Source organism: Salarias fasciatus, chromosome 19 (genome assembly GCF_902148845.1).
Source record: "Salarias fasciatus chromosome 19, fSalaFa1.1, whole genome shotgun sequence".
Classification (NCBI taxonomy): domain Eukaryota; kingdom Metazoa; phylum Chordata; class Actinopteri; order Blenniiformes; family Blenniidae; genus Salarias; species Salarias fasciatus.
Genome location: NC_043763.1, coordinates 16,961,010 through 16,974,625, shown reverse-complemented (window position 1 = coordinate 16,974,625; position 13,616 = coordinate 16,961,010). Strand labels below are relative to the sequence as shown.

General features: G+C 44.4%; 2 protein-coding genes across 2 annotated transcripts in view; both read left to right on the top strand.

The window, feature by feature from the left end:
* The window catches only part of utp25 (UTP25 small subunit processor component), a 6,428-nt gene extending 1,624 nt beyond the window's left edge, over window positions 1–4,804 (top strand). Inside the window, exons 4-12 of the mRNA XM_030116801.1 lie at window positions 1–34; window positions 118–206; window positions 288–698; window positions 1,411–1,627; window positions 1,950–2,152; window positions 2,233–2,415; window positions 3,144–3,253; window positions 3,609–3,854; window positions 4,268–4,804. The exon at window positions 1–34 is cut by the window's left edge and continues 221 nt beyond it. Coding sequence (XP_029972661.1) covers window positions 1–34; window positions 118–206; window positions 288–698; window positions 1,411–1,627; window positions 1,950–2,152; window positions 2,233–2,415; window positions 3,144–3,253; window positions 3,609–3,854; window positions 4,268–4,523 — 1,749 coding nt within the window. The 3' untranslated portion in view covers window positions 4,524–4,804. The remainder of the gene's footprint in view (window positions 35–117; window positions 207–287; window positions 699–1,410; window positions 1,628–1,949; window positions 2,153–2,232; window positions 2,416–3,143; window positions 3,254–3,608; window positions 3,855–4,267) is intronic.
* A 404-nt stretch (window positions 4,805–5,208) lies between these two features.
* LOC115406757 (b(0,+)-type amino acid transporter 1-like) lies at window positions 5,209–12,056 on the top strand. Its single transcript, XM_030116978.1, has 6 exons — window positions 5,209–5,907; window positions 9,769–9,902; window positions 11,204–11,333; window positions 11,419–11,543; window positions 11,625–11,712; window positions 11,790–12,056. Exons 1-6 carry the CDS (start codon window positions 5,209–5,211, stop codon window positions 12,018–12,020), a joined length of 1,407 nt encoding a protein of 468 aa, XP_029972838.1. The 3' UTR covers window positions 12,021–12,056.
* Window positions 12,057–13,616: the final 1,560 nt, after the last annotated feature.

Sequence of the window (13,616 nt, the reverse complement as noted above, 5' to 3'; positions counted from 1 at the left end):
GCTGAAAACCCAGCAGAACACAAAGACAGTTCAGGTTAGGTCAATCAACAGCATTTCTCTTATGATTAAAAAGATTTTTCTACATGTATTAGTTTCAATTTTTTATTCTTTTCCCAGATCTGTTTTTGCAGCACTTAAACACAGAGCTCGACGACAAGGATGTGGAGAGGATAACATCTGGCAGCAAATCCAAGACTCAGATTTTGGTATTACCTACCAAAATACATAAATCTGTCCTCGAAATAGTTGTAAGAAATCTTGATGAATCTTTTCTTTTTCTTATTCAGTGGCCAAAACTGGGAACTCTTCTTTGCACCACCCCTCTGGACAAGTTTGGCTCCATTGGCGCTCACAAAGATGCAAATCTTCCTGTTTTTCACAAACTTCTGGAGACCAAATGGAAGGACCTGAACCAGACTTCCAGTCCCAACGCCGCAGCCAAAGACATCAGCCCCCTTCAGATGGAGCTGCTGGCCCTCATGGGTTCATACAAGGACTTATACTGTACCGAGACTTGTCCTCTTACTCGGGGCCCACAAGTGCGCAGCACCTACTGCCTTCATGTTCTCAACCATGTGCTGAAGGCCAATTCCCAGGTCCTGGCTCACAACGCCCAGCTGAGAGAGCAGAAGACGCAGGCTAAAGCTGGAGCTGAGCCGCAGGACGAACCCAGGGACCAAGGACTGACCAGGCCCAAGGTAGCTCAATGAAATATCCTTTTATTCTCCACTGTTGTGTTCACACTTTGTTCTCTGTGCTCATCTCAAATGCTAAGAGCAATGTTTTTGTAAATCAAGTACACTGAGACAGCAATTCCAAGACTCCAGGATCCTCCATTAGGGGGTGCCAGAGATACAAAGGTTGGCCCAGTCTTGGTTCTGAGGGTGTCACAAGAAAACCACAGCTCAACAGTTTCTACAGTCTACAGTAAACTTTATATACATTTTTATGTGATTACTATCAGTGGGCCAAATTGTGACAGAGAACAAATCTACAAGGATTCATGAGAATTACTGAAGCAAATGGAATGAAAATGACTGTTGTGATCCATCAAATCATAACTCCTATACTGTGAGGTAAAGTATGTCAGATATTGCACATACAGTATGAAATGTTGGGGAAAAAAGCCTCAGTTTGTATAATCTGTTTGCTGTAGTGGCTTGAATTTCCAACAGAATTCTCCCCAAACAGCTGAATTGAAAGCAGAGCAGCATCTGGCCAAATACGCTGAGTCAGCTCAACAAGTTCTTCCTTCAATTTTATTTATTGTCTTGAACATGTTTTTATGCATTGAAAAGTTGATTTTGGGTCAGACTAAGTAGAATCTGAATGAAAACAGTGAAATCAGTTTTATCGTGACACTCTATGGAGAGATTGAGCAGCTTGTTATGTTGGTGATCGATGCACCAGGTGCTGATCCTCGTCCCGTTCCGGGGCGCCGCGCTGCACGTCGTCCACACTCTCATCAGTCTGCTGGAGGCCAAGGGCAAAAAGATGATGGTCAGCAACAAGAAGAAGTTCAAAGAAGAGTACGGAGAGGAGACGGATGACAAGCCCACCAACCTGCACAGACCGGACGATTACCACGCCATCTTCTCGGGCAACGTGGACGATCACTTCAGGATAGGTACGGCAGGACACAATTAAACTTAGATTGAGACCAAAGCTGCACGGTTGGTACAGATCAGAGTGCTTCACTGAAGATTAAAGGTCACATCAAGGCAACAGTTAAGATTACAAGGACAGATAAGCAAAGTGGGGGTGATTGTGAAATTGGACTCTTTTTTTTTTTTTTTTTTTTTTTTAAGCGTGCTTGAATATGTGATCAGCTGCACCAGCTCATAAAATGTGAAGATGTGGGTCAATTATTCAAGTTCTTCATAAACTTGAGCTCCACCTGAGTGGACTTGTGACGTCCCGCTGCTGTGCGCTCTCTCTCTCCTCGCCAGGCGTCTCCATCATGAGGAGCAGCTTGCGCCTCTACGCCCCCTTCTACTCCTCAGACATCATCATCGCGTCCCCTCTGGGCCTCCGCACCGTGCTGGGAGCGGAAGGAGAGAGCAAGAGAGACTTTGACTTCCTGTCCTCCATCGAGATGCTGGTGGTGGATCAAACCGATGTGTTCCTCATGCAGAACTGGGAGCACGTCCTGGTAAGAACACACTCTGGTTCACACATTCTGATAAGTAAAGTCTGACTGAATGCTTTTTATTCATCTCGTCCTCCCATCAGCATGTGATGGCACACATGAACCTGCAGCCTCTGGACTCGCACGGAGTGGACTTCTCCAGGGTCCGGATGTGGAACCTGAACAACTGGGCCAAACACTACCGGCAGACGCTGGTGTTCAGCTCCATCCAGGACCCCCAGATCAACAACATCCTGACCAAACACTGCGCCAACTACCGAGGACAGGTCAGGATTTAGAGCTATAAACTGTGGTCGATTTTTATCGGCTTAGAGCACCGTGGCCTCCCATTTCACACAACATTTTGTGAAAATCTCAAACCTGCATCTCGTTGCATCTTGGCTCCTTTATTTTAAAGAAAAGCATTGTGAGTCACTGAATTGTTACACAGATTGCAGCCTTTTGGAAGCACATAGTCCTCGGTGTAAACAGGAAAAAAAAAATATTTCTGAAACACGCAGTTCTGCGCTCTTTGTCAGAGCTTTGCCATCTTAACGGAAACATTTTCTGAAACTGGTAAAAAGAAAACAACAAATATTCAAACAACAAAACAAGAAGAGAAATAGAAAGGAAGCAGTGACAAGAGAAAAAGCCATGACTAAAGGCCGAGTACCGTCTTATCTCAAAGCAAGTGCTGGTCTTAGTTGTACTGCAGTGGGCCTGGGATATCTCTGTTAAAATCCAGGAAACTCACATAACAGGTTTATTTTGGATCACACCTCTACAGAGAAATAATACTGCTTTCACAGGAATATAAATGTAAGACATAGGTTTTAAGCGATTAAAACAGGAAAGGAACCAAGGAACTTTGAAATTCAATTTTAAGAAAACAGATTGACATGAGCAGGAGATAAAACCTGTCCACTTTGCAAACCAGGAGACGGTTCGTGTCTCACTACCTTAAACTTAGGCTTACTTTCTCTCCCTCTCTTTATTATTGATTTGTTTTTCTTAGGTTGCCACAAAGAACATGCCAAAAACAGGGTCCATCTGTCAGGTGCTGGTTCAGCTGCCTCACGTCTTCCAGATGCTCTCCTCCGACAGCTTCATGGACCAAGACGCTCGGTAAGATTCTTCAAACTGAGCACAAGATACTGCTGATCAGTCTGCAATCTGCAGCAGGGGAAAATCCTGTCAATGAAATGTGTGCCTGGGTTGCCACAACACTGCTGATTCACTACTTAGGAAGTTCCTAATTCCTGGAATCAGACTGTTTTAGTAAAAGTGGACATAATATAACTTAAAACTATTCAGGTATGTATTGTTTTTTTTGCAATCTATACTCTCTACTTGTTGAATTTGTCATGCTTGAAATATGTAACTTAATTCACCAAAGCTGATTTTGACTAGGTTGGTTGACTTCACATTAAAATAAAGCTGGTTCGATTCCTCACATGCTGTTCTCCTTTCTGCCCCGCAGGTTTCAGTTCTTCGTAGACAAAGTCCTCCCTCAGTACAGGGACTCAGTCATGTCCCACACTCTCATCTACATCCCGTCTTACTTCGACTACGTGCGCCTACGCAACTACATGAAGCGGGAGGAGATGAACTTTGCCAGCATCTGCGAGTACTCCAGCAAGTCCGAGGTGTCACGGGCCAGGCACTACTTCCAGAAAGGAGAGAAACCCTTCCTGCTCTTCACGGAGCGCTTCCACTTCTACAAGAGGTCAGTGCTTTATGGACGCGTTGACTTCTGAGGGGATTTATCACTTTTACTGCATGTTTGGCAATCGGCGAGTGTAATGACTAAGCGAAGGGTCACACAGGAGTGAAAGCTGATGATGAGCCTCCTCCTGGTAATGATTATGTGGGATTTAAAGACACTTAAACTTTATGACCAATCTAATTGCTAACAAATCAGCAGCTGTGATAGGGAGATCAGCACCAAATAAACAGATAAGAGGTACAGGTGTCCTTTTGAAGGGTTGTGATTAATAATTGGATTTAATATGGTGCAGGAGTTGATTCAGTCCTTTTCTTTTTCCATTAAAATTTGTATAATCATGTGCTTTACTGCAAACTTTTTATCCTTGTGACATCCCGAAGATACCCTAAGCTCTGATCTTTTTTTCCTATTAGGTACACCATCAAAGGGATCCAGAACCTGATCTTCTACGGCCTGCCCAGCTTTCCTCACTTCTACAGTGAGATGTGCAACATGCTGGCTGCAGGAGGCCGGGGGGAGGAGGCCAGCTGGACCTGCACCGCCCTCTACTCCCGCTACGACGCTCACAAGCTGGCCGCCGTCAGCGGGGCGCAGCGAGCCGGACAGATGCTGCACTCCAACAAAGCAGTGCACCTCTTCATCACCGGAGGGGAGGACAGTACTTCCTGACGAACTCAGATATAAACAGTCAGACGATGAGACTGAAACCGTGTTTACGACGGATCATGGGAATAAATTATGGTAGAGTTGATAATTGCCTGTTTATAAATGATGAAGTTGTTCAGAAAGGTCAACAACAAGCCATCAATCGCTAATCATGAAATGCACAGATAAGGGTTTTGATAAGATGTAAACAGATCTGTAACCTGGTGTGTTTATGTAAAAGATCTGCTCATACAGCAGTGTGAAGCATGTTTATGTGTTAAAATAATTACACGTTGGTTTTTATACTTTTAAGTGAGTTTTTCCCTTCATGTAGTTTATGAAGTGTCTCAAATTATTTTAATATCTTGGAAAATACCTGAACCCAAATGTTCTAAGGGTTATTCTACATAATCAAAAACTTAAGGGTAAAAATCCAGCAGCTTTGAATCTTAGAACACTTAATGAATCAAAAAGACTTTCCAACACAGAACAGTTCAAAAAGGTCTGTTCATTTTATTACATTGGCCCATCACATTTAATTCGCCTTTAAAAAGATAAGGTATCGAGGTAAACTGGCTTTGCTGTTGACGACTGAGGCACCAACGTAATTATTAACTCCCTGAGTTGATGCAATAGTGACTTTGGCCACAGAATTACTGTCTTTCCTCTGGTGAATGTGTCAGACAGTCGTTCAGTAACTGCGCTGATGATGGATGCCAAGGCACAGAAGCTCAACCTGAAGCGGGAAGTGGGGCTGGTGGGGGCCGTGTCCCTCATCGGCGGGACGATGATCGGCTCGGGAATCTTCATGTCCCCGCAGACCGTGCTCAGCACCATCGGCAGCCCCGGAGCCAGCCTGGTGGTGTGGGCCAGCGGCGGGCTGCTGGTGATCCTTGCATCTTTCTGCTACGCTGAGCTGGGCACAGTGATCCGAGAATCGGGAGGAGAATACGTCTACATCTACAGGACTTTCGGTCCGATCCCTGCCTTCATGCTGATCTTCAGTTCTGTGCTGTTCGTTCGACCCGCTGGAATTGCGGGCATCGCTCTTAGCTTTGCGCAGTATGTCGTGGCGCCCTTCTATCAAGACTGCACCGCTCCGGTGGCGCTGGTGAAGTGCGTGGCTGCGGCCGCCATCCTGGTTCTGGCTGTTGTGAATTGCCTAAATGTTCGCTTTTCAATGTCAGTCCAGGTGTTTTTTATGGTGGCCAAGGTTCTCGCCCTGGCTGTCATCATAATTGGAGGTGTGGTGATGCTTATCAGAGGCAACACTAAAAGCTTCGAAGACTCTTTTGAAAACACAAACGTGGGTATCAATGCCATTGGCATCGCTTTTTACCAGGGACTTTGGTCCTATGACGGCTGGAACAATCTCAATTATGTGACTGAAGAGTTAAAACGCCCAGAGGTAAGGAGATGATTTCTTCTTTTTTTCAGTTATTACACCTTTTACTGTCATTCTAAATACTTTAAAGACCTTAATTTCAGTTTTTGCTTTGCACCTAAATGTCGGTTAAACTTAATGACTACTTCACCTTGCATACTTACCCAGGGATTATCCAGGGAGGTGCACATCTTGTGAGGGGCAACAACACATCACTGAGCTCCTGTGACGTCTGCATTAGTCAGCTGAAGCTTCACTGCCATCAGCCCCTTTAAACATTGGTTCCCAACCTCTTTCCCTGGAGCTCCTCCCCCTGGTTGTGTCTAAGAAAAGCCAACCCCCCCCCCACGTGCACCAAAAGAATGAAGTGATTCATTACACATCTTTATTTAGAAAAAAATAACATCAGGTTTTTGATCATCCAAGTAGGTTTGCTATTATGATTTTATATTTAACAAGCTGAAATAAAATTTTAGCAACCTCACAATGTCAAAGAAGTCCAAGCCTTGCTCTCCTCCTGTGGTCTCTGGCGAACCCCTGAGCGGGGTTTGGACCCCAGGTTGGAAACCACTGCCTTAAAGGACAACCTGTGATCATTTAGTGTAGGATCATGAAAGGACATCTGTTAATAGGTGACATAATTTGTTCATGAGATCTCAAAGTGGTCACTGGAAGAAATCCAATACTTGATCATCGTTTTGCTGAAACCTCAGAGGTTCCAACACTCCAACTCACCCAACTGGCCATGCCACTCCTCCCCGCGGGTGTATAAAAGGCCATTTGACCTCTGGTTGTTGACAATGTTACTTAACATTGAGCAAATAAATATCCACTGAAATCTCAGTGTTGAGTTTGAATCCAGCGTCCGCTGCTCTGCAGCCATGGAACAGGACAAACAGAGAGTCAACCTGAAGAGGGAGGTGGGGATGATCGGAGCGATTTCATTCATCGGAGGAACCATGATAGGATCTGGGATCTTCATGTCTCCTCAGTACGTCCTGTCCACCAGCGGCAGCCCTGGCGCCAGCCTTCTGATCTGGGCCGGCTGTGGGACGCTGTCCATGCTTGGAGGACTCTGCTTCGCTGAGTTAGGCACCGCTATCCCAGAGTCCGGAGCCGAGTACGTTTACATGCTGCGGACAACGAGGGCAGTGCTCGCGTTCATGTACGTTTTCAGCTTCGTCTCGGTCATGAGGCCTGCCGGTGTGACGGCGATGGCTCTAGGTTTTGCCGAGAACGTCGTGGCCCCCTTTTACGACGGCTGCACGGTCCCACCACTGGTACTGAAATGTGTCGCTGCAGGAAGCGTCTTGGTGGTGGCGCTGGTCAACTGTCTGAGCGTCCGCATGGGCACCGCCATCCAGGTCATTACCATGGCAGCCAAACTGCTGGCGATGGCAGGGATCATACTGGGAGGCGTGGTGACGCTTTTACAGGGCAGCACGGTGAACCTGGAAAGCCCGTTTGAGGGATCTCATGTTGGAGTCGGCTCAATTGGAATTGCTTTCTATCAGGGCTTGTGGTCATATGATGGCTGGAACACTTTGAATTTTATAACTGAAGAGCTGAAACATCCCGAAGTAAGACTTTTCTTTGTAACTACCCTCCCTAATCACGACGATGTAAACAGTGCCTTGTACAGTTAAGAATATCTTTACGTATGGATGCTAATGAAACAGGCTTATATGAGCAAACTACCCTCTGAATTTCACAAAAAGTGTGCTGCTGAAGATGTGAAAATGCACTATATAAGTCCACTTGCCGTTTAAACTCCCCAAATGAACATAAGCTTTTTAACTTTTTCTATAGCCAACAGCTGCTTATTAGAATGCCTTCGAATACAAAGAAAATAAATTGTAAGATTCAGGAAAAAAAAAAAAAATACTGCTCAGCTTGATTCAAACCTTGTGTGATGAAGTTTATTTTTCTCTAAAAGAGGTTACTTGTAATTCTGTGATTCTCCTCTTTAAAGGTGCATTAAGGAGTTTTACAACCTTAAAAATACTTATTTTCCACCATAAATATGTTACACAATTTTAATGATGTGTACAATGTGCCCTGACATATTCATTACAAGTACCTCTAACAGCGCTAAATTGTCACTTGAAAGTTGCAGTGCCGGTCCGGCACCAGAGTTTTTTTGGGGAGAATTTGAAAGGAATGACGTAATGCCCGCTCGGCTGGTTAGGTTTCATTTTGTCCGCCATTACTCCGCCAGACGCTTAGTGAGCAACAACTGAGCAGGATCTTCCAGAAAGTAAGAAAAGACTGGCTTCTAGCACTGCCACAACTCCAGCACAGACTCCACCAGGTTAAAGAAACTTAAATCTTACTTGAGCCCTTCTAAACGAGCGAAGACGGAGTCCCCCTCTTCCGTGCATGCGAGCCACAGGAACGAGTTTTTCACTAAGCTGCATTACGCCCAAGGCCTGCAGGGCGCGCTGTTTCGCATAAAACGTGCAAACTCCTTAAGGCACCTTTAAGGCAGTTCAGAGTTAATGTTTCATTCAGGTAATATATTTATCTGTTTTTATAGCAGTCATTGTTTCTTTCTTTTGATAAGAGCAGCCGACAGTCCTAATAGGACTTTCGTCTTTGTAGTCTGCTCGATACAACGCTCCTGCCTTCACCATTTTCTCTCTAACGTTGTGACCATGGATACAAAGAAACCTGAGGGCCTGAAAATTAAGCGGGAAATCGGTTTGATTGGCGGCATCGCTTTAATATCTGGAACCATGATTGGATCTGGTATATTCATGTCTCCACAGTTTGTTCTGTCCTATGCAGGCAGTCCTGGAGCCAGTCTTCTGATCTGGACTATCTCGGGAATCGTGTCAATGTTGGCAGCTCTCTGTTATACTGAACTTGGCACAATCATTCCTGAATCAGGTGGAGACTTCATCTACATACTGAGGATCTACGGGTCGTTTCCTGCTTTTTTTGCAGCGTTCACTTTGGTGTTGGTTTTAAAGCCTTTCGCTGATGCAGCAACAGCAATCAGCATTGCAGAGTATGCTGCAGCACCGTTTTACACAGACTGCTCGCCTCCTACAGTTGTGGTGAAATGTGCTGCAGCTTTCAGCCTCTTTCTTGTTGCCATCATCAATGTCTTGAATGTGCGGCTTGCAATCAGAATTCAGGTGATTTTCTTGGTGGCCAAAGTGTTGGCATTGACAACCATTGTGGTTGGAGGATTGGTGAAGCTGTCCCAGAGCACTGATAGGATAGTGGAGAATTTGAACGTGGAGAATTCCTTTACCGGCACTCAGTTTTCTTTGAGCACATTTGGAATGGCTTTCTCTCAAGGACTTTGGTCTTATAGTGGCTGGTTCAGCTTGAGCTACGTGACTGAGGAACTAAAAAGACCTGAGGTAAGGATCTGGATTGTACATGATATAGAAAAAGCTCTCAACAAAGTAAATAGTTTACTATTTACTTATACTGAAAGACTATGGTTTCCTAGATGATTCTAGGTGAAAAGAATGCCTGAGGAAATCATTGACCAGTGGACACTTCCTGGCAACACTGCAACTGCCAAAGTTTGGCTATCGACCCTTTGTAATCAGAAGTTAATTATGTTCTGAGATCGTTTGATAAGTTGAGCGTCATTGTGCAATTTGATTGGTGAATGGGATCATTGAAATGGATCATTCACAACATCTGGAAAAATCAAGACTGATAGTCAACCATAGACATCAACATAAACAGATAATTTTCTAATTTTAAAAATGCAAATATTGTTTGTTGTAACCATGTCTGAGTGTATCTCCTCTGATAATGGGTCTGAATGTTAAACCAACACCAACATTATAAATATTCCTCCAACAGATTTATTGGCCAGATTATGAAACAATGTTGATGTTTGTTTTGCTTTTCTTGGCGCAGGTGAACCTTCCTCGTGCAGTCGTGATAGCCATTTCTCTGGTGACCACCCTGTATCTGCTGGTGAATGTGAGCTATCTGACTGTGATGACGCCCAGAGAGCTCATGTCCTCCACGGCAGTCGCAGTTACCTGGGGGTAAGAAAATATCTGCCTGAACTCAATTTTCAGTCCAGAATAGCCACCCGTTGAATTGAAACTGGGCCTAATAGCAGAAGTTTTAAAGTGAAACGGTTTGTAATACTAAAGTCACATTCAACACTACATGCCAAGTTACAACTACTGCCCAGAAAGGAGGTGGGTGCAGGGAGGAGGACCCAATAAGCCAGGCACTTCCAGAGTTCAAACTGAAATTCATTTTATTGTCCATAAAACAAAGGTAGAAAGTCCAAGAAAACCACAAGGTCACCAAATAGAGGGAGGAGTCCACCACAGAATCGGGAGCGAAAAACCAAGGGCTCGGAACTGCCGCAGCACAAGGCAGAGATGAAGGCACACAGGAAGCAGAGGCGCAGCTAACAAGACTGCTAAACGCTCACCCCAGGGCCCCAAAGGCTGTGCACTGAAGACAAGAGAAGGTTGGAAACTAAGCTGCAGACAAGACTGAAGACATGGCAAACTGACAAACGGAACACCCCCAGACAGTCCCTTAAATCCCCAGAGCACCAGGTGACTGGAATCACACAATCGGGCACAGGTGAACCACATCAGGGTGAGGAACGGCAATCTACACGAAAAGAGGAGTCTCAAACGAGAGACACAGTTAGAAATACTACAAAAAAAGATGAGACAAAACATAACTGTGACAATTTTGTTACACAGCAGTTGTCTACAGTCCTGAACTCCAGCTGTCGTTTTCACTACTGTTTGATAAATGCACATAGTGCATGACAGCCTGCTCCTTCCCTCTAATGACGCCGCCATCGTTTGGGGCGACATTGCAGAGACTAATTTGCTTCGTAACTGGGGAGATGGGTAAGATGTCTGTGTGACATCCCGACAACATCTGAGACAAGGAAACTAAGGAGACATAAGAATGATGTTGTGGTGACATCTCTGTGATGCTGACTGGCGCTCCTTGACCCACTTGATGCCTCGGTGAGAGAGTAAGCCAGAATTGCCCAAGTCATATGATCAGTTGTTGAGTCGCAGTGACATCTCCCTTAAACAACACTCCACGAATCAAAATTCATAGATGACGTTTCCCTTCATCTTGTTTGAAGAATACAAATCATCACCGTATCAAACAGGATAAGCTGCAGAGCTGATTGACCTTTGACCCAGACTGTGAACCTTCAAGAATCTGTGGGATGTTCAAATCTTGGTATTTGCAAAAGAGAATACAAGTGCCTGTTTAATTTGCATCACCTGTTTAGATTCCATTCTGGGCTTTGGACAAGTTTCTGCTGCTTCTGAAGATTTTTTTAATCCTTTAACAGGAATAAGGTGTTGGGCAGTTGGGGTTGGATCATGTCTCTGGCTGCAGCCTTGTCGGCTTTCGGTTCTCTGAATGGAACGTTCTTCAGCGGGGGGCGTGTGTGCTTTGTCGCTGCCAGGGAAGGACACATGGTAACACTCTTTCAACTTTATAAAAACATCTTCAAAGATTGATAATCATGTTGTGGAGCTGTCTCTCATGTCTCTGTTTTTGCAGCCAGATATTCTGTCCATGGCTCACGTCCACAGACTGACGCCATCCCCTGCACTGATCTTCACCACCGTGGTGTCATTGATCGTGCTGATCCCCGGGGACTTTCAGAGCATCGTCAACTACTTCAGGTAACGCCTGAACCTCTGGCACTGCTCTGCGGAGTACAACCACTTTTTTTTTTCTCATTGTCTCTTCACTGTTGTTGCCAGTTTCACTGCCTGGTTTTTCTATGCTATCACCCTGTCTGGACTGATCTACCTCAAAATCAAGAAGCCGGAGCTCCCCAGACCATACAACGTTGGTATTCAAACACTATTTTTGGTAAATTTATCTTAACTTTATCTCATTATCACTTCTACCTTTTCACTCCACAGGTTCCCATTATAATCCCCATTTTGGTCCTGATTGCTGCAATCTTCCTTGTGCTGGCGCCCATCGTCGACAGTCCTCAGATTGAATACCTGTATGTGACTTTATTCATCATTAGTGGGGTGATTGTCTACATCCCTTTCATACATTACAAGGTCTGCCCAGGAATATTAAACAAGTTGACAGTGTTTCTGCAGCTGTTTTTGGAGGTCGCCCCAGCAGATAAAAACCTGTGACTTCCAACTCGTGCTATTTTTTTTCATCTGCAATGTGCTGGTGCACGTGATACCATGTGAACCATAATCAGCCTATAAAATAAGTTCTAAAAAACAGGGAGAAGTTATTTTTTTGCACTATTTGCAATATCTTTCGTGCCGTTTGATTTCCTGTCATAATGTCAAACTTGTATTTTTGCTCCATGACTACTGAAATACTGTACTCCACATTATGACTTTTACCCTGTTTTCATGTGCTTATGAATGTTTGTTGAATGTTTATGAAGATGCTTCACTCAGAAATTACCAGCCTCCTTCTTTTTCTGGAAGAAGAACAGATTTTCTATTTACTGTTGTAAAAATAAATGTATCATTGTCCTCATGAGGTCTTACATAGGACTACAATAACTTTAAGGTGCAATATGTGGTTTAACTTTTGAATAAGCTAATCTAATAAATAGGATTGGAAGAAACGGTCACTGTGTCATCTCTAAAACAACTAACTTTATATTAATGTATTGATTTCTACATCGAACAGGGTGCATGACAAGCAAACTGACCTATGTGCTGTGCAATGTGAATGTATTAGTAGAGAGGGAAGGTACTGCCGAGGGAATGTTTTCAGTGTGTGTGCAGCAGAGGGTGGGATTGGTTGAGCTGCTCATCAACATCAAACACTTGATTGCCACCACTGTTGTGGCCTCTGCAGCAACCGCTTGCCCTTTTTATGGCCAATAAACCAAAAGATTTTCAGGCTTTCGTTTGGGCTTCAAATACAAGCCATACCACAACTATTTGTACAAAAAGAATCTTTTGTGACAATTCTAAGAATAAAGAAAATATGCTACTATGTCTTGTATACACAACAACTATTCAAGCACTACTGTAACTGTCTTGGACAGCTCAGCTCACAGCATCTCATCAGTGGTGAGGTTCATGACGGCCCATCTCTTCTGGTTTCCACTCCCGAGGGGACTGTGAGAATCCCCCAGAAGCATCCCTGTTGTGTCGGGGCCGTCCCCCTGCCCTGCCTCCAGACCGCCTCCACCCACCACACAACCGAACAAACTTCACCTGCTCTTATAGCATGCATGAACAAATACATAGACAGATACATGAGTTGATAACTATCTGTATGGACAGTGCCTAAAGCTCCTGGACAAGCAGGGGAGACTGCTGCATCCCCAGGAGCCAATCCCACTGCCTCCCATCCCACCCAGCAGAGCAGGACCCAGCCCACCAGCGTGTTCACACTGATGAAGATAATTCCACTTGCCACATGAGAGCATAAGACTTTTAACTGTCTATAGATCCCACAGTGGCCAAGAATGCTTTCTAATGTGAAGAAAACAAAGCGTAGATTCAGTCAAAAAATACCTCTTGATTTGAGTTGAAGCATGTGTAAGTTATTTGCAATTCTGCCATTCTCTTCTCCAAAGATATGACGATAGTTCAGCAGAGTTAATGTTTCATTCAGGCATCATATTCTGTTTTTATGGCAGTCATATGTTCTTATGTTTGACAAGTGCAGTTTACAGTATCAAAAGATTTTTCTCCTTTCCAGTCTGCTCGATACAACGCTCCTGCCTTCAACATTGTCTCTCTAACGTTGTGACC

Bases quoted from the DNA above. Each gene is read 5' to 3' on its own strand.
- LOC115406757 (XM_030116978.1), top strand. From the start codon at position 5,209: ATGGATGCCAAGGCACAGAAGCTCAACCTGAAGCGGGAAGTGGGGCTG. The intron at 9,903-11,203 runs GTAAGAAAATAT...ATCCTTTAACAG, and splicing joins GCAGTCGCAGTTACCTGGGG to GAATAAGGTGTTGGGCAGTT. The intron at 11,334-11,418 runs GTAACACTCTTT...CTGTTTTTGCAG, and splicing joins CTGCCAGGGAAGGACACATG to CCAGATATTCTGTCCATGGC.